At 37.9% G+C, this 24,061-nt stretch overlaps 2 protein-coding genes across 3 annotated transcripts in view; one reads left to right on the top strand and one right to left on the bottom strand.

Moving 5' to 3' along the window:
- The window catches only part of NT5C3A (5'-nucleotidase, cytosolic IIIA), a 53,424-nt gene extending 48,839 nt beyond the window's left edge, over positions 1-4,585 (bottom strand). The window contains exon 1 of one of the 2 annotated variants that reach the window (XM_015811754.2): positions 4,542-4,585. Coding sequence is in view for 1 of the 2 variants with exons in the window: in XM_015811755.1 (XP_015667241.1) it covers positions 3,839-3,976 (138 nt within the window). In the remaining variant the exon portion in view is untranslated. Of the gene's footprint in view, positions 1-3,838; positions 4,132-4,541 lie in introns of those variants that run through there. The other variant, XM_015811755.1, reaches the window with a different exon arrangement.
- A 477-nt stretch (positions 4,586-5,062) lies between these two features.
- Positions 5,063-24,061, top strand: part of BBS9 (Bardet-Biedl syndrome 9) — a 73,044-nt gene continuing 54,045 nt past the window's right edge. Inside the window, exons 1-5 of the mRNA XM_015811729.1 lie at positions 5,063-5,087; positions 7,042-7,165; positions 7,613-7,763; positions 20,912-20,976; positions 22,624-22,737. Coding sequence (XP_015667215.1) covers positions 7,054-7,165; positions 7,613-7,763; positions 20,912-20,976; positions 22,624-22,737 — 442 coding nt within the window. The 5' untranslated portion in view covers positions 5,063-5,087; positions 7,042-7,053. The remainder of the gene's footprint in view (positions 5,088-7,041; positions 7,166-7,612; positions 7,764-20,911; positions 20,977-22,623; positions 22,738-24,061) is intronic.

Here is a 24,061-nt window from a genome sequence, read left to right on the forward strand (position 1 = left end):
GAGATCTACGTCGGGTCAGAGGCCGCAACGGCACGACTCGGTCCAGTGCTGCGGCTGCGGCCACATCCCAGGCCGCAGCCTGATCTTCCGCCGAGTCGTGACCTAGATCCTCCGGATATGGCCCAAGCTCCGTCAGAAACCTCTCCGGGTCCATCAGGCGCCTGGGACGGAACCATCTAGGCGGTTCCGTCTCCCTGCGTGCCTTTTCCATAATCCATTTAATATTGACAATGTGATCTTGAGTCCTGTGCCCCTTTTTAAAGGCAGCATGTACATCAAGTAATTCTTGATCAATAACACTCTGTAGTCTCTGTTGAAATGATCGTTAACAGAATTAATGCAATTGTGCGATAGTTGGAACAGTCTCTAGCATTGCCTTATTTTACTAATGCATCAAAACAGATCTTTTTTGGTCCTGAAGCCACTGATATGTAATCCATATCTCTAGATATAGGCAATGATGATGTTAATTGGCACTGGCTTTAGTAACGTTGCAGGTATTCCATCAATACTTGGGGCTTCCCAGTTCAATAATTTCTCCATGGCACATTTTACTTCTTCTTTCAAGATATTTGGTTCTTTATTAATTGGGCTGTCATCACTGTCATATTGATGGTAAGTCAAACTGCTATAAGGTATTTCTGACTATTTTTGACTATTTCTGACTATTCTTTCCATCTATTCTTGATCTTCTGCTGGTCACTTAGTACATTCCCGTTGCAGTCTTTAACCATTCTTTTTCATGCTAAAAAGCTAGACTAAATCATTTTTACTACAGCAAACATGGACTTAGTACGTCCCTTCCTGTTAGGTTCTTCCAGATGATGCCACTGCTTCTCCCGCTGCCTATTTCTATCTTTCCTGGCTTCTCATTGGAAAATTGTATTCAGTCTTTTAGCCTCATCCTCATTACCTTTGGCTCTGGCTACCCTATGCTGATCAGCTATTTTGATGGTGTCATCAGATAGTTACTTGTTTGTTCTTTTTGGTTTGGGGCATGACACATACTTTCCAAAAATTTCCATGATGTTACCTTGGATCCCTCATCACTGTTCATCTTGATGTTTCCTTTCAAACCTATTCTTAATCTATGGCGTACATAGGTGAGATGCTATCCACATTGAATTTTTAGGGCATAGCACTTTTTTTCACTTTGCATAGCTCGAGCTATTAGTGGCTAACACTAATAGCTGAGGATCTGAGCTACAATCAGTGCCAGGAAGTGTTTTAAGACATGCAAGTGAACCTTTCAAATATTGTTGGCATAAAATGAAATCTATTTGATTTTGATATTGTCCATTTGGTGCTGTCCACATGTATAAATGTTGCTTGTGTTGAATAAATGTGTTCATTATGCTGAGATGATTTTCCTAGCAAAATTGCACTACTAGGTGATTGCCAACTTCATTCCATTCACTTAGTCCAAACTTGTCTACTATTCTTGCAACTTCTCCTTGCCTACATTTGCATCGAAATCACCCATAGCATACAAAAAATCCTTTTTTGGTATTTGCTTGAGAGCATATGAAGTTCACTGCAAAAAAAGTTTAATTTCACGATCATTTGAGTCTATAGTTGGAGCATAGATTTGTAATATGGTGATGTTGAGTGGCTTGCCTCAAATTTGGATAAATATTATGCAATCACTATATGCCTTGTGATTCTCAATCCCTTTAGCCCCTTGTTTCATTACACAAAATGCAATTCATTTTTGTTTGATATCATTTTCAGAAAAATAAATCATAAATTTGTCTGATTTGAATTGACCACTGTATGTCTAGTGTAACTCACAGATGCCAAGGATATCTATGCTTGCTCTAATAATTTCTCTTTTTACAATTTTGCATTTCCCAGGAACATGCCTCTAAGATTCCATATTCCAATTTGATATAACTTTGGCTTCTTTTGTCATGGGCACTGTCAGTTGTTGGGCTTCCCGAAGGCTTTCCTCCAACATCATAACAACCCTGACTACTAAAAGCTAGTCCTTGTTCCTCTCCAGGACCTTGCAGGCTACCATTCAGCCTGGGGAGGGTCCGTTGTTGGTATTCATATGAGTCATCTTGAATTATCGCCATAAAATATTCTGGTGAGGTTTTTTTTACAGGTTGGTTTACCATTGTTTTCCCTAATCCTCCCCATTTATCTGGGCTTGGGACTGGTATATGGTTGATGAATTAATATCCATATGGCTGGGTATTAAGAATTAATTAAAATTAATTACATTCTGTTAAGGATGCATTCATTGAACTACGAGTAGAATTATGTGCATAAAAAATTGCTCAAATTTTGACTGGCCACTTTTGAGCCCTATACTATTAATCTAAAATACAATTTAGCACTTTACTATCTCATCATAAGATGGTAGAGGACAGGAAGACCTGGAGGAACATTGTCCATGGGGTCGCGATGGATTGGACATGACTTCGCAACTAACAACAACAAAAAATCTCATCATAAACACACCATTATTATCTTAACCATATTAGAATACAATTTTTTGATTCTCATGACATACTAGACACATTGGCTACAGTTGCATAACACTGAACTATAACTGACTAGTTTATAGTTCAGTATGATGTACAAACCCAGCCACCACTGAATTGTATATATAAATACTTTCATGCTTCCCAGCCTTTCCTATTAGTTTCATTCTTAGCTTTCAAGGAATCACATATGGTCAATTTTGGAATTTCAGTGTAATATGTATCTGACTACTTTCAGATGATAAATGAATCCCCGCTTATATTAAAGAATACAAAATAATTATTTTGCAAGTATATCTGCTTGTGAGTATCCCATAGATATTGCCTAACTTGATATTTAGTGTAATTCAGCAGTTTTAACTTTCCTCTCTGCAATGAAAAAATGTAAATTAAGTTAATAGTGTATTAAGTGATAAAAGTATGTGTCTTTTGGCAATTTGCGACAGATGTCTATCAGTAATTGACTAAAGCAATCTGATAACTTCTTACTCAAAATATCTTCAGATAAAAATCTCAAGTGAACTAACATAATTCTTCATTGATTAAAAGTGATAATGGTCATATAAGTGCAGGTCTCATGAATACAATTCCAGGCTGTCAACCAACTTGCTTATTGAATAATCTGGGAATGAATATTAAAAGTGCAAACAAAGCCTTATGTGTATACCCTATGTCATTGGATTGCAAACTATATATTCCAGTGATGGCAAACCTTTTAGAGGCCGAGTGCCCAAACTGCAATGCAAAACCCACTTAATATCTTCAGGTGCTGGGTGGTTGTGGCCCATTGGGTGGGCATGGCTGCGCTGGTAACGGCAGACTGGGTGGGACTAAAAAGTTCAATCAATCAATTCGAACTTTGCGAGATCTTTTTTTTCCTGCAAGAAGTTGAAATTGATTGATTGAACCCTTTTTTGGGGGGCACATGGCGGTGGAGGCCTAAAGCGGAAAGGTTTTATAAAACCCAGCTGAAAGCCTAGGACTGGGGCGACGGCACTCGTGCCCACAGAGAGGGCTCTGCATGCCACTTGTGGCACGCGTGCCATAGGTTCGCCCCCACGGATATATTCTATGTATACACTTAAATTATATCAACTTGAGTCAGCTACGTCTGTCTGGCTTATCAACTTCCTTCCGCATCATTTCCAATTGGTAAACAAAGAATTATTAACTCAACTTTATTCGTTTTCAGAGGACTATAGCCAAATCCTAAGTATTTTATACTCCTACCCCAATTCTATTCGTTAGCATTCATTTTCACTAGTTGCACGCTTGCTCGGCTGCAAGTCTTTATGACATCCGGAGGGAAGGCACAAAACTGAACATTTAGAATCCTAAAGCGTTCTTACCATCTCTATAATCTTCGTTTTCCTGCCCGTTTTCTTCTTTACAGTGAAGATGTATTGGGCCAGGACTACTCCCCCGACCAGGGCGCACACACTGGCGCTGGCCACTGCTCCCATTTTGGCTACGGCGCTCTTGTCCATCGTGGCACACTTACACACCAGCTTTGGAGCGGAACCGAACAGAAATTTTGGCTTGGTCTCAGAATCTGAACTGCCGGCAAGCCACAAAGTAGCTTTCTGAGGCCCTGCACGCCGCCGCCTGCCGCCCTGGATCGTCGTGGTATCCCTGTCCCTTCGTCAAAGCGCCGTTAAATGGGAAAGTTAAGTGAATCCGCCTCCTTCTGCCTCAGAGGCTCCACTCCTTTTCTTACCAGGAAGTGTGTCTAGTCTATAAGAGAAACGGCGATTGACCCTAAAAAACGTTCTTGATACTTGATCTGAGCAAGCGACTAGTAAGACTATTAGCAACGGCCCGACCGAGCCAGTGGACGAAACTATCTTACTTCACAACGGGGTGCAGTAGTTTCTCTTTTGTCTTTCTAGTTACTTTAATTCAGAACAAGCCTTCCGTTTCTCTCTTTATATTATAAAATTGAACCTAAAAATAAGATGCCGGGGAAGGAATACTTCCACATTTCATAGATATTTCTCTCTTTGTATGCCTAGTAGTACAATCCAATCTACCGCTAGTCCATCACTTACTTACCCTTTTTGGGGTAAGACTACATTTTCCAGCATGCACTCTTCCGCCTAGACTACTCCTCCCACCGGCAGCAAACTTCAACGGGGGTTACAGCCTTCCCGCCCAAGAGGATTTCCTTGAGAATGGGAGGGGTCAGAGCAGACGTTGGTTTGTCGAGGTACTATGACAACGGCAGCAAAAATGGCGGCGGGTGGAGTGGCTTCGTTAGTGTCTGTGGCTTTTCATCTCATTGACGCGTAATTAGGTTCATCTACCTTTCTGTTTAGTAGATATGATTTTATGTTCTCCATGGCCTTTTCTGCTTACTTAATTTCTCATGGGTTTCTCATGTAATGCTGGCATAAAAGGGCTGCACTTAAAAGATTACCGTTCTGACAGAGCAAGAAGACATAAAGTCTACGAGAAGGAACTCTCTAGTGCTCAGTTCTCTGGTAACACGCATGGGCTGCTTCAGCTCTTGGAATGCTCCTTCTCTGTAACTGTAAATTTTTGTAAGGAAGCATAGGTGAGGGAAAAAAAGGAAGATTCATCAGTTACCGAACAAGTCGGGTAAGTCAATAAAATAGGCATAATGTAGCTCAATGGAAAGAGTTATTGTTTGCAATGGCATAATAGTCTACAAATTTTCACCCGAGCAATAACAAACTTGCATGCTTACTTTGAAATATATTTAAATTTGGATTGCATGGATATAGTGTGATGTAAACATCCTTTTTTCCATGGGTTCATTTATGCATTCATAAATGTTTTCTGGATCAACACGATATTCTTGGGATAGTCTTTTGTTAGTGCTATTCTAACTCCATAGTACTGAGTATTGTAAAGAATGTGTTTTGTTTTTAAATTTATAAGTGAACAGTAATAGTACAGGCATACTCTTAAAAGAACTTTTATACTATTTGTGGAAAGTGGCAACATTTGCACAATTTTGTCATAAATTTTGTAATTGATTAAAAATTTTTGAGATAGCAGGTAATATTATTTGTTTATGTATGCTTAAAAAATTGCATTAATATACTCGATATTGCCAAGCTAAGGATTACTTATTTTCTTCTTCACCACACACTATACTGTACCAGATAGCTTTAAGTAGGCATTAGTACAGGCTATTTATATTCTGCCAAATTGAGTTCCTTAGCTACTGTCACAAGGACAACCTGAAGCCAATTATGGTAGGGAATTAAATGATCAGGATATAACTGCATTCCTGTTAAATCCCATTTTTGTTTTGCTGGTTTTTAATCTTTTGTTTGCCACTTAAAGTTGCAACTAGCAAAATGGACAGCTACATAAATAATACAAAAATTAAAGGGAAACTTTTGTTGCCATTGATAGGAATTGGATAGGAATAATTATTGCATCGAATAATTATTTTCATATTATAAATGGAATGGTTGATAAAATATTTTTGTTCTGGTCTGTCAGCCATTCTCTATTCTATTCTTACTTTTCCTTTTCTCATATTCACAAGGCAACATGTATTCTGTGGTCATTAGGATTTTTTGTGTGTCTTATACCTTTTTGCAAATCTTTGGGCTTCTCCAAGGCATTGGATACTTCTATGTACAAGTGCACTGGTCTTTCACTGTATGAACAGCCCTACTGTTAGTATCAGAAAGAGAGAAAAAATATAGAAGATGGTGTCCAAATAACCCATTTTAAATAGTTAGAAAATAACTTCATATCATGTTAAATTGTTGCTCCAAACAACATCTTGCAAACAATTTTCTAGAGGAATGCAAAATGAAAAGGAGCAAGACAGTTCATTGGATAAATAGATTTCCATTTGGGATTCTAATATTGCAAAATAACAAATCAGGCTTGTGGAGAATTTGCAATAATTAGATAAGCTTGTTATTTCAGTCCTTTGTAGGTGAAAGGATGCATCATGCTTTAATTATGTAACTGTGTTAATAAGCTGCCAGCATAATGTTCATCTCTTGTACCATATTATCGTGAGGGTATTTATTTAGTAAAAGAGAATGCAAAATGAAATCTCTAACTGATGTTTTTTATGGTCTGTGTTAAAGCTTGGTACAATATACACAACTCTTTTCTTTGAACATAACATAATCTCTGTGGTTCTGATCCAGAAAAAATTCCATGGAGTTCAAGGATTTATTTATATGCTAGAATAGATATTTATACCTTCCAACTCATAAACTACTTTAAATTTTCCTGAGTTTGTTTAATGGTTGAGATAGAGTATATAACTGAAACTCTGCTGGACTGCAATCTTTATTTCTAACTCTGCAATCCTATCTGTGTAATTTACATTTTGATTTTGATTTGTGGGATGCCAACTAAAATGTCAGCTAATACTTGGATTATATAAGCATTGTGAATGATGAACTTGGTTCCCATCAGAAGTATTTATTGTGATGTTTTGAAGGAGAATATATTCATATTTTCTCTGTTAAATTGAGATGTTAGATGAGATCTGAATTATTTTTTAAAATAGTTCATAATAAGGCTTTTATGCTAGTTGTTTTCCCCCCACTAGGTCTGACAGAGAATGTCTTTATTTAAAGCCCGGGAATGGTGGTCTACAATAGTGGGCAATAAAGAAGAATTTGATCAAGGATGTTTATGTGTTGCAAATGTTGACAATAGCAATAGTGCACAAGGTAAGTGGATATTTTTACATTTAATGTGTGATTAAAATGTTGAAATTCTGTTCTTCCAATCCAATGTGAAATTGTAATTTTTTTATTTATTGTAAGATGCATCTTATTAAACTTAAAAGAATTAAATTATAAGAAAATAGCTAGTATTGGGCTGGGACTGGATAAAATCTCTGAATCATGAACCTCACTTGGAACTTTTAACCCAGTTATAATTTCTTAGTCTAGCTTAACTCATAGGTTGGCTTTGGTGAGGATAAAATATTAGGGGACCTAGATTTGTGCATACTTTAGATTATAGAGAAGAGATGTATTGTAAATGATTCTTATTTTAAATAAAACAAGCACAGTTTGAACCTATGACATGTTTACTTAGAACATTGAAGAAGGAATTGAATATGGATATTTGTTTAAGTTTTATTGTTCTTCATAAATATGTTTTTATTTCAGATAAAATTATTGTAGGCAGTTATATGGGATTTCTTAGAATCTATAATCCCCACCCTATAAAACCTGGAGATGCTGTGCAAGCTGAAGATATGCTCTTGGAAGTGCAATTATGTGAACCAATATTACAAGTGGAAGTAGGAAAATTTGTTTCGTAAGTAAACAGTATTGTTCCTTCTGATAAAGCTAATTGGGTAGATATAAATTAATTTATCTTACTACTATGACCGTTTGTGTCCCTAAAGTATATTTTATGAAGTATCTTGGGATTGTAGAGTATTAATTAAGATACAGGCTTTGGATGCTAACATTTCTTGGAATAATCCTAATGCTAATAAGTATTGTTGTTGTTGTTAGTTGCGAAGTCGTGTCCGACCCATCGTGACCCCATGGACAGCGTTCCTCCAGGCCTTCCTGTCCTCTACCATCTTCTGGAGTCCATTTAAGCTCACGCCTACTGCTTCAGTGACTCCATCCAGCCACCTCATTCTCTGTCGTCCCATTCTTCTATTGCCTTCAATCTTTCCCAGCATTAGGCTCTTCTCCAGTGAGTCCTTCCTTCTCATTAGGTGGCCAAAGTACTTGAGTTTCAACTTCAGGATCTGGCCTTCTAAAGAGCAGTCAGGGTTGATCTCCTCTAGGACTGACCGGTTTGATCACCTTGCAGTCCAGGGGACTTGCAGGAGTCTTCTCCAGCATCATAGTTCAAAGGCCTCAAGTCTTTTGCGCTCAGCCTTTCTTATGGTCCAACTTTCACAGCCATACATTGCAACTGGGAAAACCATGGCCTTGACTATACATACTTTTTTTTTAATTTTCATTTTTCCAATTTACAAAACGATAAACATTTTTCTTTTTTTAACAGTATTGTGTCATATATCTCTTACAGTTATTTACATTTATTGCTATACATTTTTATTTCTCTGTTCTAACCAATTATACCACTTATCCCATATCTCATAAAATTCTGTTTCTTCCTTGCCTTTCATTTCTAGCGTAAGCTTATACATCTCAGCACATTCTAATATCTTATGGATAATCATATCATTAGCTGGTATATTTTCAAGTTTCCAGCATTGCGCATAGACAATACGTGCTGCTGTTACTATGTGTACAATAATATATTGGAGTTGCTTCTTTATCTTTTGATGAATTATTCCTAATAAAAATAATTCAGCTTTAAATTCAATTTGTTCTCCTGTTATCTCCTGTAGCCATCTCCTTATCTGTTCCCAGTATTTCCTTGCTTTAGGACATTGCCACCACATGTGATAGAATGTTCCATCCTTATATTTACACTTCCAACAATCCGGTTTCATATTTGTATACATCTTGGCCAATCTCGCCGGTGTTAGATGCCACCTATAAAGCATTTTGTACTGATTTTCTTTATATGCCGTTGATAATGTTAACCTGCACTTTTTGTTCCATACTTTTTCCCATTCTTCTAAATTTATATTTCGGCCTACATTCTGTGCCCATGCTATCATCGAGTCTTTCACTATTTCTTCTTCCATTTCTACCTCTAATAAATATTTATATGCTTTTGTTAAAAAATATTCTTCCTTGCCTGTCAATATTCTATCCAGTTGTTGTTGTGAATTCCATAGTCTTCCATATCTTTTCTATATCTCGACTGTGTCTGTAAATATGGCCACCAGTCTATAATTATTCCCTGTTCTTTTAGTTCTTCCTTTGATTTAAGATTCCCCCGACTATCTAATACTTCTTTGTATCTTATCATCTTTTTTTTATCCAATGTATTCGGGTAAATCGTTGCCTCCATTGGCGAGATCCAATTTGGTAATTTCATATAATGTTTCCTTTTGACCTTTTCCCATGTCCATATCAACGCTTCTCTTATTTGATGTAGGTAAAAGTATGCATATGTCTTGTTACGTTTATCCCATAGAAAGGCATGCCAACCGGCCTGTAAATCATGTCCTTCAATCGTTAACACCCTTTTGTTGTCTAAATTTATCCAGTCCCTAATCCATAATAGCCCCGCTGCTTGATAATAAATTTCCCATTTTGGAAGTCCAAAGACACCTCTGCTTCTACTATCTTGTAGCGTTTTAATATTTATCCATGCTTTCTTACCCAGCCAGATAAATTTTTTAATTATTTTATTTAGTTCTTCAAAAAATCTCTTCTTTAATTTTATAGGGACTGTCTGGAATAAATATAATAATTTTGGCAATATGTTCATTTTAATCACTGAAATCCTTCCTAATAATGATAACTGTAACTTTCCCCAAATCTCTAAATCTTTTTTCATTTGTTGTATCAATTTTTTGTAATGATCATCTTTTATTGAGGAACACCTTACAGTAAGCCAAATTCCTAAATATTTAATCTTTTTTTCAATTTGCAATCCCAAATCTTTTTCTAATTCTTTTGTTTTTTAGTTAATTTTTTACTAACATTTTAGTCTTTTCTCTATTAATTTTCAGTCCTGCCACTGTCCCATATTTTTCTATTTCATTCATTAAGGTGTTTCCTGTCTCTAGCGGCTCTATGAAGAACACTAGATCATCCGCAAATGCCTGCGTCTTGTATTCTTCTTTCTTTACCTTTAGTCCTTTTATCTCTCCATTAAGTCTAATTTGGGTTATCAGCACTTCTAACGTCAAGATAAAAAGAAGAGGTGACATTGGACATCCCTGTCTTACTCCTTTATTTATTTCAAATTTCTCTGAATTATCCCCATTGATTATCACTCTAACCTTTTGTGTCGTATATATCGCCTTTATCGTTTTCTCAAATTTCCCTCCAAATCTCATATCTTTAATCTGTTGGAACAAAAACTGGCAATTAAGATTATTGAATGCTTTCTGGGCGTCCAAAAATATTAATGCCACCTGTTTTTCAGGATGTGCTTCATAGTACTCTAAGACATTTAAACACCGTTCTCATATTGTTCCTGATTTGCCTTGTAGGTAGGAAACCATTTTGGTCCGAATGTATTATTTCATTTAATATTAATTTCAATCTTTCTGCAATTATAGTAGTAAAAATTTTGTAATCTGTATTCAGCAACAAGATTGGCCTGTAATTTTTTATCTGTTTGGGGTCTGTACCTTCTTTTGGAATAAGGGATATATAAGCTTCTGTCCAGGAGTCTGGTAATTTAGCTTTCTCCAATAGATCATTATACACTTCTAGTAATATCATTTCAAAATCCTCATACAAGCTCTTATATACCTCCCCTGGAAGTCTATCCGGCCCCAGAGTTTTGTTACTTTTTTGTTTTTGCACTGCTCTTCTTAATTCCGTGGCTGTTATTTCTTTATTTAATATTTCCCTCTGCTCTTCTTTTAATCCCGCAAACCATTAACCTTTAAATATTGTTTTATATTCTCCTCATCTATTTCTTCTTTTTTATATAATACTTCAAAGTAGTTATGTATTATTTTTTTCTTTTTATCAATTTTATACTGTAACTCTCCATTCTCATCTTGTAATTCCTGAATCAATCTTTTTTCCCTATCTTTTTTTAATTTATAGGCAAGCCATCTCCCAGGCTTGTTTGCATGTTCAAAGTTTTTTTGTTTTGCCGCTTTCAGTTTCCTTGTCATTTCCTCTTGCTCCACCGTGTTTAGTTTATGTTTAGCCAAAGCCATTTCCCCTTTAATTTTTTCATTCTGGGGCTCCCTTTGTAATTTAGATTCTAATTTTTTAATCTCCTCCTGAAGTATATTTTGCGTTTGCCTTTTCTCCTTATTCTTTTTTGCTATATAAGCTATCGCTATACCTCTTAGATATGCTTTAGCCGTATCCCATATAATTTGTAATGATATTTGTTGCTTTGTATTTTCTTTAAAAAATAGTTCCATTTCTTTTCTAATCCTTGAAATAAATTCTTTTTCCTTTAAAATTTGAGAATTCAGTGTCCATCTTCTCCTAACCTTTTTTGGTCCTTTCCAAGTTATTTTCAAGGGATTATGGTCAGCCCACATACTTGGCATTATTTCTATTGCTTCTATATCTTTTCCTACCTCTCCATTCATCCATGCCATATCTAATCGGGACCAAGATTTGTGTGGGTTCGAGAAAAAGGTATATTCCTTTTTTTTAAATTCAATTTTCTCCACTGATCAAATAAGTTAAGTTCATGTACCATCTCAAAAAATGTCCCTGGTAGTATTTTTCATTTCTTTTTATTTTTCATACTGATAACATAATCCTTTTTTTCATTCATCACCGTATTATAATCTCCTACTACACAAATATTTCCCTATCCTATTTCTATAAGTTTTTCATGTAGTTTGCTGTAAAATTCTTTTTGATTCTCATTTGGAGCGTAAATTGTCACCAACAACCATAACTTCTGCTCAATTTGTAGTTCTATCATTAACACCCTTCCATCTATATCTTGATATTTTAATTTAGCCTTTATTCCCTTCCTAATATATACCGCTATTCCCCTCTGTTTTTGTTCTGCTAATGCTGTATATAGTGTTCCTAATTTCGGGAGTTCAAAACATTTCCTATGTTGCTCTTTTATATGTACCTCTTGTAGGCACGCTATATCTATACCTTGTTTTACTAATTTTGTTAATATTTGTTTTCTTTTGGCAGGGGCATTTAATCAGTTAACATTGATTGATACTAACCTAATTTCTTCTTCCATTGTTCTACTTGTATATTCATCGTGATCTGAAACCTGTTCCTTCTTCTCTCCTTTGTCCTTTTTCTTCCTTACTTTCTATCTCTCGTTCTATTTCTTTTGACTCCTGTTGTTGGTCTTCCTGACTTCTAGATTCTAATTCCTCTTTATTACTACTCTCTTCTTCCGCCCCTTCCAACTGATCATAGATTTCTCGTGCCTTATCTAAATTATCTATCTTGATCTTTCTCTCCTGCCATGATACCAACATCCCTTCTGGGATTAACCATCTAAATAGTATATTTCTTTTAATTAGCTGTGCTGTGAGAAACCTATAATCTCTTCTCTGCTCTCTTACTTTCTTCGGGACTTGTTTTAGTGTTTGTATTTCTTTATCCTTATAAATCATTGCGTCATCTCTCGTGATAAATTATATCTCTGACTTTCTCGCAAATTTTATATGGACTTCTTGTAGCAGTCTGTTATGCCTAGCGTAGCTCGTGTGAATTCGATACACCTCATCAATCTCCAGTAATATTTCTTGCCTATCCCTTTGTAGGGCTCCCGCTATCAGCTCTGCCATAATAGTACCCAGATCTTCTTCCTTTTCTTCCATTACATTCTGGAATCTTAAATAATAGGTAGCTCGATCCATTTCCAAATGAATAATTGATTCTTCCATTTTTTTGTTAATTTATTCATATCCCCTTTCAGTTCTATATGGTTCTTAGACATTGTTTCCTGCATTTTCAACATCGTTTCCTGAATAGCCAATAATGTTGGCTGCATAGTTTGCATGTTTGATATTACACTCTGTTTTTCCATCCCCAACATTCCTTCTATTATTCTCTGGCCTGATGGGGATGAGGGTGTCAATGATGGACTTGATGTTGTTTTCTTTCCTGTTCTCAATGTTGTCATTGCAGTACTTGTCCTATTCCTCAAATATACAATATTCTTAATATTCCCTTATTTAGCTAGCAGCCTATTAATTTCACAATTTTTCTTTGAAACTCCGTTTCTTCGTTTTTCTTTCTCTTCTCTTCTACATCTACATCCACTGCTACCCCCAAACCTCTTTTCTCCTTCTCCAACACCATTCACTTTCTTTTTTCCTTCTTGCTTGACACACAATCCCTCTAAGGCTCCGGTCCGGTTTCCTTCTCCAATCTTATATCATCAACCGCCTATCCACTCCAGTCAGTCTCACCGCCACGTCCCGTCCTCTTGCTGTCTCCTTTACTTTCCCCGATCTTCTGTTACCTTCCGCTCCTTCCTCGTCTCTGTGTCCCAATCTATCTCCACCTTTCTCCACTGTCTCCACTTTCTCCAGTCAGCTGCTACGTGCTGCTACGTGCTGCTCCTTCTCCGTTTTCAATTTTCTTTCCTTCGTTTTTTTCTGCTTCTCCCGCTACTCTCCTAGACCACCATTTTCTCTCCAACTTCCACTGTCTATAGCCGTCGTCTCACTTCGCTCTCCTCTTACTCACTCCGCCGTCTCTCGTCTTCGTTATACCACCTCTCGTCTTTTTCCTCGATCTTCTCCCCGCTACTTCCTTCGCCGTGCGTTAATCCTCTCCTTTTAAAACATTTGCCACAAAGTTCTTTGTCTCCCTCCTATTAATCCTTTGGTTATTTTAATTTGCTGATTCACAGCTCTTCCCTCTGGGTCGCTGCTTGCTTTGAGGATTCCCTCGCAAATTGAGCTTCCTTCTCACACCAAAACTCACGGACATGTAAATCTTTTTAGGCTCTTCTCTTCTATTACTATTTTGGGATATTTTTACTCACTTCAAATGACACAGTCTGTTAAATAAATCCTTGCTTCCGCATCATCTGTGACTTTTCATGGCCTCGAATCTGCCATCTCACAATAGCAGACACTTTCACGCCAGGTTTCCTTTCGTTGTAGCGGGTGATCGCCTTTCACCTCGCTATCCGCCAAGGCTTCGCCCTTTATCTCATGTGGCCCTCCGGGCTCTCCGCACCCCAAGGGTCCCCGATCGTGGAAGAATCAGAATTGGAGGATGGAGACTGTCCTCTTTCCTCTACAACGCCTCAACGTCGCTACCGGAAGTTCCGACTATACATACTTTTGTTGGCAGGGTGATGTCTCTGCTTTTTAGTATGCTGTCTAGATTTGCCATAGCTTTCTTCCCCAGGAGCAAGCGTCTTTTAATTTCTTGCCTGCAGTCCCCATCTGTGGTGATTTTGGAGCCCAGGAAGATAAAATCTGTCACTACCTCCATTTTTTCCATATCTATTTGCCAGGAATTGAGAGGGCCGGATGCCATGATCTTGGTTTTCTTAATGTTGAGTTTCAAGCCAACTTTTGCACTGTCCTTCTTTACCTGCATCAAGAGGCTCTTTAGTTCCTCTTTACTTTCTGCCATTAGAGTGGTGTCATCTGCATATCTTAGGTTGTTGATATTTCTCCTGGCAATCTTAATTCCAACTTTTGATTCATCTAGCCCTGCCTTTCTCATGATGTGCTCTGCATATAAGTTAAATAGGCAGGGTGACAGAATACAGCCTTGCCGGACTCCTTTCCCAATTTTGAACCAATCAGTGGTTCCGTGTTCAGTTCTCACTGTTGCTTCTTGACCCGCATATAGGTTTCTCAAGAGACAAATAAGATGGTTTGATACTCCCATCTCTTTAAGAACTTGCCACAATTTGTTATGATCCACACAATCAAAGGCTTTAGTATAGTCAATGAAGCAAAAGTAGATGTTTTTCTGGAACTTCCTAGTTTTCTCCATGATCCAGCGTATGTTGGCAATTTGATCTCTAATTCCTCTGCCTCTTCGAAATCCTGCCTGTATTTCTGGAAGTTCTCGATCCACATACTGCTGGAGTCTAGCTTGTAGGATTTTAAGCATAACTTTACTTGCATGTGAAATGAGTGCAATGGTGCAATAGTTTGAACATTCTTTGGCATTGCCTTTCTTTGGAATTGGAATGTAAACTGATCTTTTCCAATCCTGTGGCCACTGTTGAGTTTTCCAAATTTGCTGGCAAATTGAGTGTAGCACTTTTACTGCTCAGCTGGAATACTGTCACCTCCACTAGCTTTGCTGTTGCTCAGCTTTCCTAGGGCCCATTTCACTTCACATTTTAGGATGTCTGGCTCAAGGTCAGTGACCACCCCATCATGGTTATCTGGGATGCTAAGCTTGTTCTTGTATAGTTCTTATGTGTAATTTTGTCACCTCTTCTTAATCTCTTCTACCTCTGTTAGGTCCCTGCCATTTTGGTCCTTTATCATGCATGGTCCTTTATCCTTTATTATGCCTATCTTTGCATGAAACGTTCCCTTCATATCTCCAATTTTCTTGAAGAGATCTCTGGTTCTCCCTATTCTATTGTTTTCTTCTATTTCTTTGCACTGTTCATTTAAGAGGGCATTCTTATCTCTTCTAGCTATTCTTTGGAATTCTGCATTCAATTGGGTGTATCTTTCTCTTTCTCCCTTGCCTTTCGCTTCCCTTCTTTCCTCAGCTATTTGCAAAGCTTCCTCAGACAGCCATTTTGCTTTCTTGCATTTCTTTTTCTTTGGGATGGTTTTAGTTGCTACCTCTTGTACAATGTTGTGAACCTCCGTCTATAGTTCTTCAGGGACTCTGTCTATCAGATCTAATTCCTTAAATCTATTTGTCACCTTTACTGTATATTCATCAGGGATATGATTTAGTTCATACCTGAATGGCCTAGTGTTTTTCCCTACTTTCTTCAATTTAAGCCTAAATTTTGCAACAAGAAGCTCATGATCTGAGCCACAGTCAGTTCCTGGTTTTGTTTTTACTGACTGTATAGAGCTTCTCCATCTTTGGCTGCAGAGCACATGGTCAATCTGATTTCTGTGTTGACCGTCTGGTGATGTACATGCGTAGAGCCGTCTCTTGGGTTGTTGGAAAAGAGTGTTTGCTATGACCATTGTATTCTCTTGACAAAATTCTATCAGCCTGTGCCCTGCTTCATTTTGTACTCCAAGGCCAAACTTCCCTGTTATTCCAGTTATCTTTTGGCTTCCTACTTTAGCATTCCAATCCCCCACGATGATAAGGACATCATTTTTTGGTGTTGATTCTATAAGGTGCTATAGGGCTTCATAGAACCGGTCAATTTCATCCTCTTCAGCATCAGTGGTTGGGGCATAGACTTGGACTACTGTGATATTGAATAGTTTGCCTTGGATTCGCACTGAGATCATTCTGTCATTTTGGGGATTGTATCCCAGTATTGCTTTTCCTACTCTTTTATTGACTATGAAGGCTACTCCATTTCTTCTGAGGGATTCTTGCCCACAGTAGTATACCTGATGGTCCTCTGAATTAAATTCACCCATTCCTGTCCATTTTAGTTTGCTGATTCCAAGATGTCTATATTCAGTCTTGTGATCTCTTGTTTGACCATGTTCAGTTTGCCTTGATTCATGGATCTTACATTCCAGGTTCCTATGAAGAAAAGATTTTTACAGCATCGGAGTTTCCTTTCACCACCAGATGCATCCACAGCTGAGCGTCCTTTCGGTTTTGGCCCAGTCGCTTCACTCTTTCTGGCGCTACTAGTACTAGCCCTCTGCTCTTCCCCAGGAGCATATTGGACACCTTCCGACCTGAGGGGCTCATCTTCCAGCATCATATCTTTTTGCCTTTTGGTACTGTCCATAGGGTTTTCATGGCAAAGATACTGGAGTGGGTTGCCATTTCCTTCTCCAGTGGGTCACATTTTGTCAGAACTCTCTGCTATGACCTGTCCCTCTTGGGTGGCCCTGCACGGCATAACCCCTTTGCCATGACAAGGCAGTAATCCATGTAGAAGTCATAAGTATTAGGTTTCTTAATATAGCTCTAGGAGAATAGAAAAAAAAGCCTTGTTAATTTTATATTTAATTAGACATTTATCAAAAAATCAGAAATATGTTATCATCTTTCACTTTCCAATAATATATTCCACTGTTTCTTGGCTTTCTTGAATTATAGTTTACCACAATATCCACGTTAGCAATAATGGTAAGTAAAAGAGGTGAACTGAATTTTTAAGGGTGACAACTTGCAAAAAGAGTTATTTTTAAATAAATAATAGTAATGTATTTATTATTTTAAAAATTTATTAAACTTGTATGTTGCCTAACTCAACAACCCTGGGCAACTCAACTAATCAAACAAATTATAATAAGTAAATAAAATGATAACAATAAAAGATTGCAAGCACAACAGATGAAATGGAAGTTAGCAAGAGGTCTCACTTTCCACCAAGAAAGGCTGGGGTAAAAAGCCAGACCTTCATAGTTTTTCTAAACAATAGCAGTGTGAGGACCATCTGGATTTCAGGGACAATTTTGTTGCAGAGGATATCACTGCTATAGACAAGACAGGGTTCCAACAGATGTCTTTGTTTAATTGAAAGAACTCAAAGTGTACCAACTCTGCAGGATTTAATTGGCTGTGTGGATGTTATGCGAGACAGGTAGTTCCACAAGCCATATGTAGAGCAAATGATGATGATGGTGATGATGATGATGATGATGATGTTGGAAGGGACCTTGGAGGAAGGGACCTTGATTAATTGTTCTAACTGTCAGGAAATTTCTCCTTAGTTCTAGGTTGCTTTTCTCTTTGGTTAGTTTCCATCTGTTGCTTCTTGTCCTGCCTTCAGGCACTTTGGAGAATAGCTTGACTCCCCTCTTCTTTGAGGCAGCCCCTGAGATATTAGAACACTGCTATCATGTCACCCCTCGTCCTTCTCTTCGTTAAACTAGACATACCCAATTCCAGCAACCGTTCCTTATATGTTTTAGCCTCCAGTCCCCTGATCATCTTTGTTGCTCTTCTCTGTACTCTTTCTAGAGTCTCAGCATCTTTTTTACATCATGGTGACCAAAACTGGATGCAGTATTCCAAATGTGGCCTTACTAAGGCATTGCAAAGTGGTATTAACACTTCACGTGATCTTGATTCTATCCCTCTGTTAATGCAGCCCAGCACTGTGTTGGCTTTTTTGGCAACTGCAGCACACTGCTGGCTCATATTTAAGTGATTGTCCACTAGGACTCCGAGATCCCTCTCACAGTTATTACTATTGAGCAAGGTACCCCCTATACTCTACTTGTTCATTTGTTTTTTCTTGCCTAGATGTAGAACCTTACTTTTTTCACCATTGAATTTCATTTTGTTAGATAGTGCCCAGTGTTCAAGTCTGTCCAGATCCTCCTGTATCTTAAGCCTGTCTTCTGGAGTGTTGGCTATTCCTGCCAGCTTGGTGTCATCCGCAAATTTGACGAGTTCCCCATCTATCCCTTCGTCCAAATTGTTGATGAAGATGTTGAAGAGCACTGGACCTAAAACAGAGCCCTGGGGCACCCCACTATACATTTCCCTCCATGTAGATGCAGTTCCATTGAGGACCACATGCTGAGTACGACCGGTCAGCCAGCTACGTATCCATCTGGTGGTGATGCTGTCTAACCCACATTTTTCTATCTTATTGAGTAGTAGGTTGTGATCTAGTTTATCAAATGCCTTACTGAAGTCCAAGTAAATTATATCCACAGCATTCCTCTGATCCACTAATTTTGTCACTTGGTCAAAGAATGCAATAAGGTTTTAGTATTGATTTTGTTTGCCTCTAGTGATTGTCCACTAGGACTCCGAGATCCCTCTCACAGTTACTACTATTGAGCAAGGTACCACCTATGCATTTGGTTTTTCATGCCAAAATGTAGAACCTTACTTTTTTCACCACTGAATTTCATTTTGTTACATAGTGCCCAATGTTCAAGTGTGTCAGTGTTCTGGAGTGTTGGCTATTCCTGCCAGCTTGGTGTCGTCTGCAAATTTGATGAGTTCCCCATCTATCTCCTCATCCAAATCATTGATCAAGATGTTGAAGAGCACTGGGCCCAGAATAGAGCCCTGGGGTACCCCACTACACACTTCCCTCCATGTAGATGCAGTTCCATTGAGGACCATACGCTGAGTATGGCCGGTCAGCCAGCTACAGTGTTGATGTTGTCTAACCCACATTTTTCTATCTTATCAAGTAGTGGGTTGTGGTCTACTTTATCAAATGCCTTACTGAAGTCCAAGTAAATTATATCCACAGCATTCCTCTGATCTACTAATTTTGTCATACAAGGTGACTAAAGCATAAGTGACTATCTGAAGGTTCGTCTGATATAAGAGACGGTGCAACTGTTTCACCAGATGAAGTTGTTCAAAGGCCTTCATGGCCAGAACTCCCATCTGCTTTTCAGGCAGGAGCTGTGAATTCAAAACTCTTAGATTGTGCACCAACCTTGAAGGGGGAAGGGCCTCAAATATGGAATAGCTCTAGATCTGAGTGGTCAAAACACCCACAGCCATTCACTCTTGGTGGATTGTGGTGGAGATGGTTCTTCCTCATCCAAACCCAAATAGTTTCCAGGCACTGAGGACAAAATCTTGATATACTCACTTAGCTGACCTGGGGTCAAAAGATATAATTTGCTATCATTAGTATAGTAATGAAACCTAATTCCAAGCTGGCAAATGACCTGATCTAGTGGTTTCATGTAGATATTGAAAAGGAGAGAGATAACAACCCTGAGGCATCCTCAAAGGAGGGGCCTAGGAATTGACTCCAAATAACATTGACTGGAACTGATCCAGGAGAAAGAGAGAGAACCATTGTAAACACAGCCCTCAATTCTCAACCAATGGTACTGGCTCAGAATATTTTTGTCAGTGGTATTGACAACTATCAAGAAGCATAAGGATGGTTGTCCTATCTGCAGGCTTTGCCACAGGTCATCAATTGTACTAAATCTCAGCCTGAAACTTGACTGAAATGGGTTTAGATAATCCATTTCCTCCAGAATTATAATCAGTTGCAGCTGTCCATGTTTTCAATAATCTTTCCCCCAAAAGGAAGGTTGGAGACTAGTCAGTAATTGTTGAAAACTGTTAGTTTCAGGGACAGCCTTCCATAATCCTAACTAGATTGGTTTTTGACACCTATGTCCCAGTCCACCATTATTTAATTATGCTCTTTCTGGCTCACTTATTACAGAAGATGTTTGTTATGGTGATAAAAGAAAATAAAGAATCCATTGGAGTTGGGCAGCTGATAAATCCAGCTAAATAAGTTTCATCATTTTATTATAATTAATGGTTATTACAGTGCTGTACAGATGCCCAGATTATCCATCCATCCATTCATCCCAGCTATGAAATTTGGCTACCTCCAGAAAGTTAACTGGAGTCTATGTGATTTAGAGAGGTTGCATATGAAATACAAAATCCATACAAAATCAGTCAGACTTACAAGATTGAAATTAGCTCATTATGTGGATCAAATCAGGAATCAACTGCACAGAAAGGCTAAAACTAATTTGTTTTGATAGTCCTTATATTGATGGAATTTTGCAAGTCCAATTATGTTGTATGTCCTGCCTTTCTTATAATCATATGAATTAAGGAGATGACAGTGAATTAGGGAACTTTAAGCTGCCACATAGTTTCTGTTTGGATTTAAGATAAGTTTGATAAGTGTACATCAGTATAAAGCTATTAAAAATTGTTAAAGTATTAAGTACAAAAAACTTTGTATGTTTTGTGCTATTGGTATTTAGTATGATTTATTGGTCTTTTAGATTTTTGATATTCAAGAAGTGTTTTTAATCATATTTTCATCTTTGTCCTTTCCGCTAGTGGCACAGAATTGCTTCATCTGGCTGTATTGCATTACAAAAAATTATGCATCTATGCTGTCTCAGGTAAAAAAGAAATAAAATTATGATGGAAACTTACTTTCCTTATTTTCCACTTATAAAATATAGCATGTTTTTCTTCCTACAGATGTAATGATACCAAATCTATTTCATACGGTATTATAAAAAAGAAGATACCCCTTTCTGTATATATATCCTAACAGTATTAGCAAAGTAAATATTAGAAAGGTCAAGTAATACTAGTACTTCTAGAAAAGTTTTCCTCTTAATTTGTGGCAGTGAAAAGTAAGTTTCTAACAGTGCAAGGTAGTTCTTGACCTATGACAGTGGTGGCGAACCTATGGCACGGGTGCCAGAGGCGGCACTCAGAGCCCTCTCTGTGGGCACGCGTGCCGTCGCCCCAGTCCTAGGCCTTCAGCTGGGTTTTATAAAACCTTTTTGCTTTAGGCCTCCGCCACCGTGTACACAAAAAAAAGGTTCAATCAATCAGTCAATTTCAACTTCTCGCGGGAAAAAAAAAGATCTTGCAAAGTTGGAATTGATTGATTGAACTTTTTAGTCCCACCCAGTCTGCTGTTATCACCGCAGCCACGCCCACCCAATGGCCCACAACCACCCAATGGGCCACGCCCACCTGGCACCCGACGATGCATAAGTGGGTTTTGGGTTGCAGTTTGGGCACTCGGTCTCTAAAAGGTTCGCCATCACTGACCTATGACCATAATGGACTCTACCCATTACGATTGCAAGTTATGATTGTCATTTAACAAGGTGACCATGTGGTTGCCTTGCTTAATAGCTATCACTCTTGCTTGCTCTGATGTAGTCATTAAGTGGAGCTTTTGAAAATGGCATGTGTACTTATAAAGCACAGTATCAGGAGATATAAGTTCTTTTTGAAAGTGTATTTATAGAAGCATACTTTAATATATAAACTTGCAGCTCAACATCTTTTCTTAGCTGACTGAAGAAGATTAAGGGTAATTATATTAGAGCCAAGGTTAGCTCACTGCATTTCATTTGTTTCAATCATCAACAGTAAAAGGGCTGGGTCATACATACAGAAACAAGATGAAGCACCCTCTTGGAAGGACTATATTGTAGCTAATAATGTGATGGTTTAATTGTGCCATCAAATTGCTGTCAATCTTTAATGACCACATAAATAGATGATCTGTAGAGGAATAACATGTTTTGAACCTTCATATTTTAAAAACTCCCTGATACAAAAAGTGGATTAACAAAACTTTCTCTCTGTCCTCTAAAGAAATAGGTAGTTTGCAGCTCTTTACTTGTTAGATACCAAGCTTTGTTGAGTCTAAATAGCAAGTTATAGATGATGACGAATTAATAGTTCACCAAAATTTAGAGAGATTATGATGTTATTCCTCCATCAATATGATGGAGATTTTTGTTTTCTCTATTTGACATCAGGATCAAATAGAGAATAAACTGAAAACTTCCAGTTTTATGAGAAAAATGTACTGCATTTACTTTTAATAAATGGTTAATTTTTCCCTCAGTTTGTTGTATATTCAAAAGAATGGGGAGGGCGACATATGTTATATTAATGAAACCTGAATTCTGACAACTGTATTAAAGTGTAACATAAATATATTATGACATCTTTCACAATACATTTTCCACAGAAAATACTGCAAACTTAAGGCAGCCTTTTCTTTTATTTAATAGGAAGTTTAGGAAATATAGAACATGGCAACCAATACCAGCTAAAACGTATGTATGAACACAATCTTTATCGAACAGCATATAACATGACACACGGACCATTTGGAGGTATAAAAGGTAAGTTATTGGTCCCAGACTATTTTCATTAATACAGAAAGAACAGAGGAACATTACTTTAAGACATTGATGTTAAATCTGTGGTTCAGGCCACCTGTGCATTTGGCTATGGCTTTGGATGATACATCTGCACTCCCCTACTGATTTTGTTGTTCAGCAACAACAGAATTACCATTTTTCCCCTACCTCATTTTGTTGCTGCTTCTATATATGATACAACTTTGTGTGAAAGAGAATATGTATGAGTAAATGGTAGAATTATTTAATTCTGTTCACATGGTTTTTAATGTATTAATTAAACCTAGGGGAAGATGTGCTATAATAATAATAGTAGTAGTAATAGTAGTAAAGTTGGAAGGAACCTTGAAGGTCATCTAATCCAACCCCCCCTTGAAGGTCATCTAGTCCAACCTTGAAGGTCATCTAGTCCAACCCCTTATACCATTTCGGACAAATGGCTGTCCAGTCTCTTCTTAAAAACTTCCATTCACTGCTTCTGGAGGCAGGTTGTTCCACTGGTTAATTGTTCTCACTGTCAGGAAGTTTAAATGTGTTAAAGTTGAACAGTTAAGTATTTGATTCAATATATAGGATTCAATATATATATACTAGCTGTCCCCGGCCACGAATTGCTGTGGCTCAGTCTGGCTAAATGGAAAAGAAAGGTATATAAAAACACACACGTATTCGAATGCAACGTTGTGTCAAAATTTCAAAGCAATCAGTGAAGAACTTTCGAAGATTTAAGATTTTGAACAAACGAACATTTACATTTTTATTTATATAGATATATAATTGTTTTATCTCTGAAACTTGTTATTATATGTTTTCCCCTCTTTTGGCTCCCTTTGGTGACTGGGTGGGATGGAAGTTGAGAACTAAAACTATATGACAGATCCTTGCACCCCAGTAACTTCTGCTGTTAGGTTCGCTTGGATGGCTGGGTGGCAGGTTAGGGAGAAGGCCAAGATCTGTGGAGACTTTAAGGAACAGAGAGTGGAGGATGGGGGCGGGGAAGCTTTGGGGTAGGTGGGCCTGGCCCTGCACTAGTCCTCCTAGGGCAGAGGTCTGCAACCTTAAACACTCAAAGAGCCACTTGGACCTGTTTCCCAGATAAAAGAAAACACTGGGAGCCGCAAAACTTGCGCACGCACACGCATGCACGCAAGGGGGAGAGCTTAATTGAAGAGTTTAATTAAAAAGAAATAGAGGCTGCTGTGCATGAGTTCTCTCTCTTTTTCTTTCCTCTCCCTCTCTCTCTTTCTCTCTTTCCTCTCCCTCTCTCTCTCTCTTTCTCTCTTTCCTCTCCCTCGCTCTCTTTCTC

This window comes from Protobothrops mucrosquamatus, unplaced genomic scaffold, assembly GCF_001527695.2.
Source record: "Protobothrops mucrosquamatus isolate PMUCROS unplaced genomic scaffold, P.Mucros_1.0 scaffold48, whole genome shotgun sequence".
In the NCBI taxonomy this organism is placed as follows: Eukaryota; Metazoa; Chordata; class Lepidosauria; order Squamata; family Viperidae; genus Protobothrops; species Protobothrops mucrosquamatus.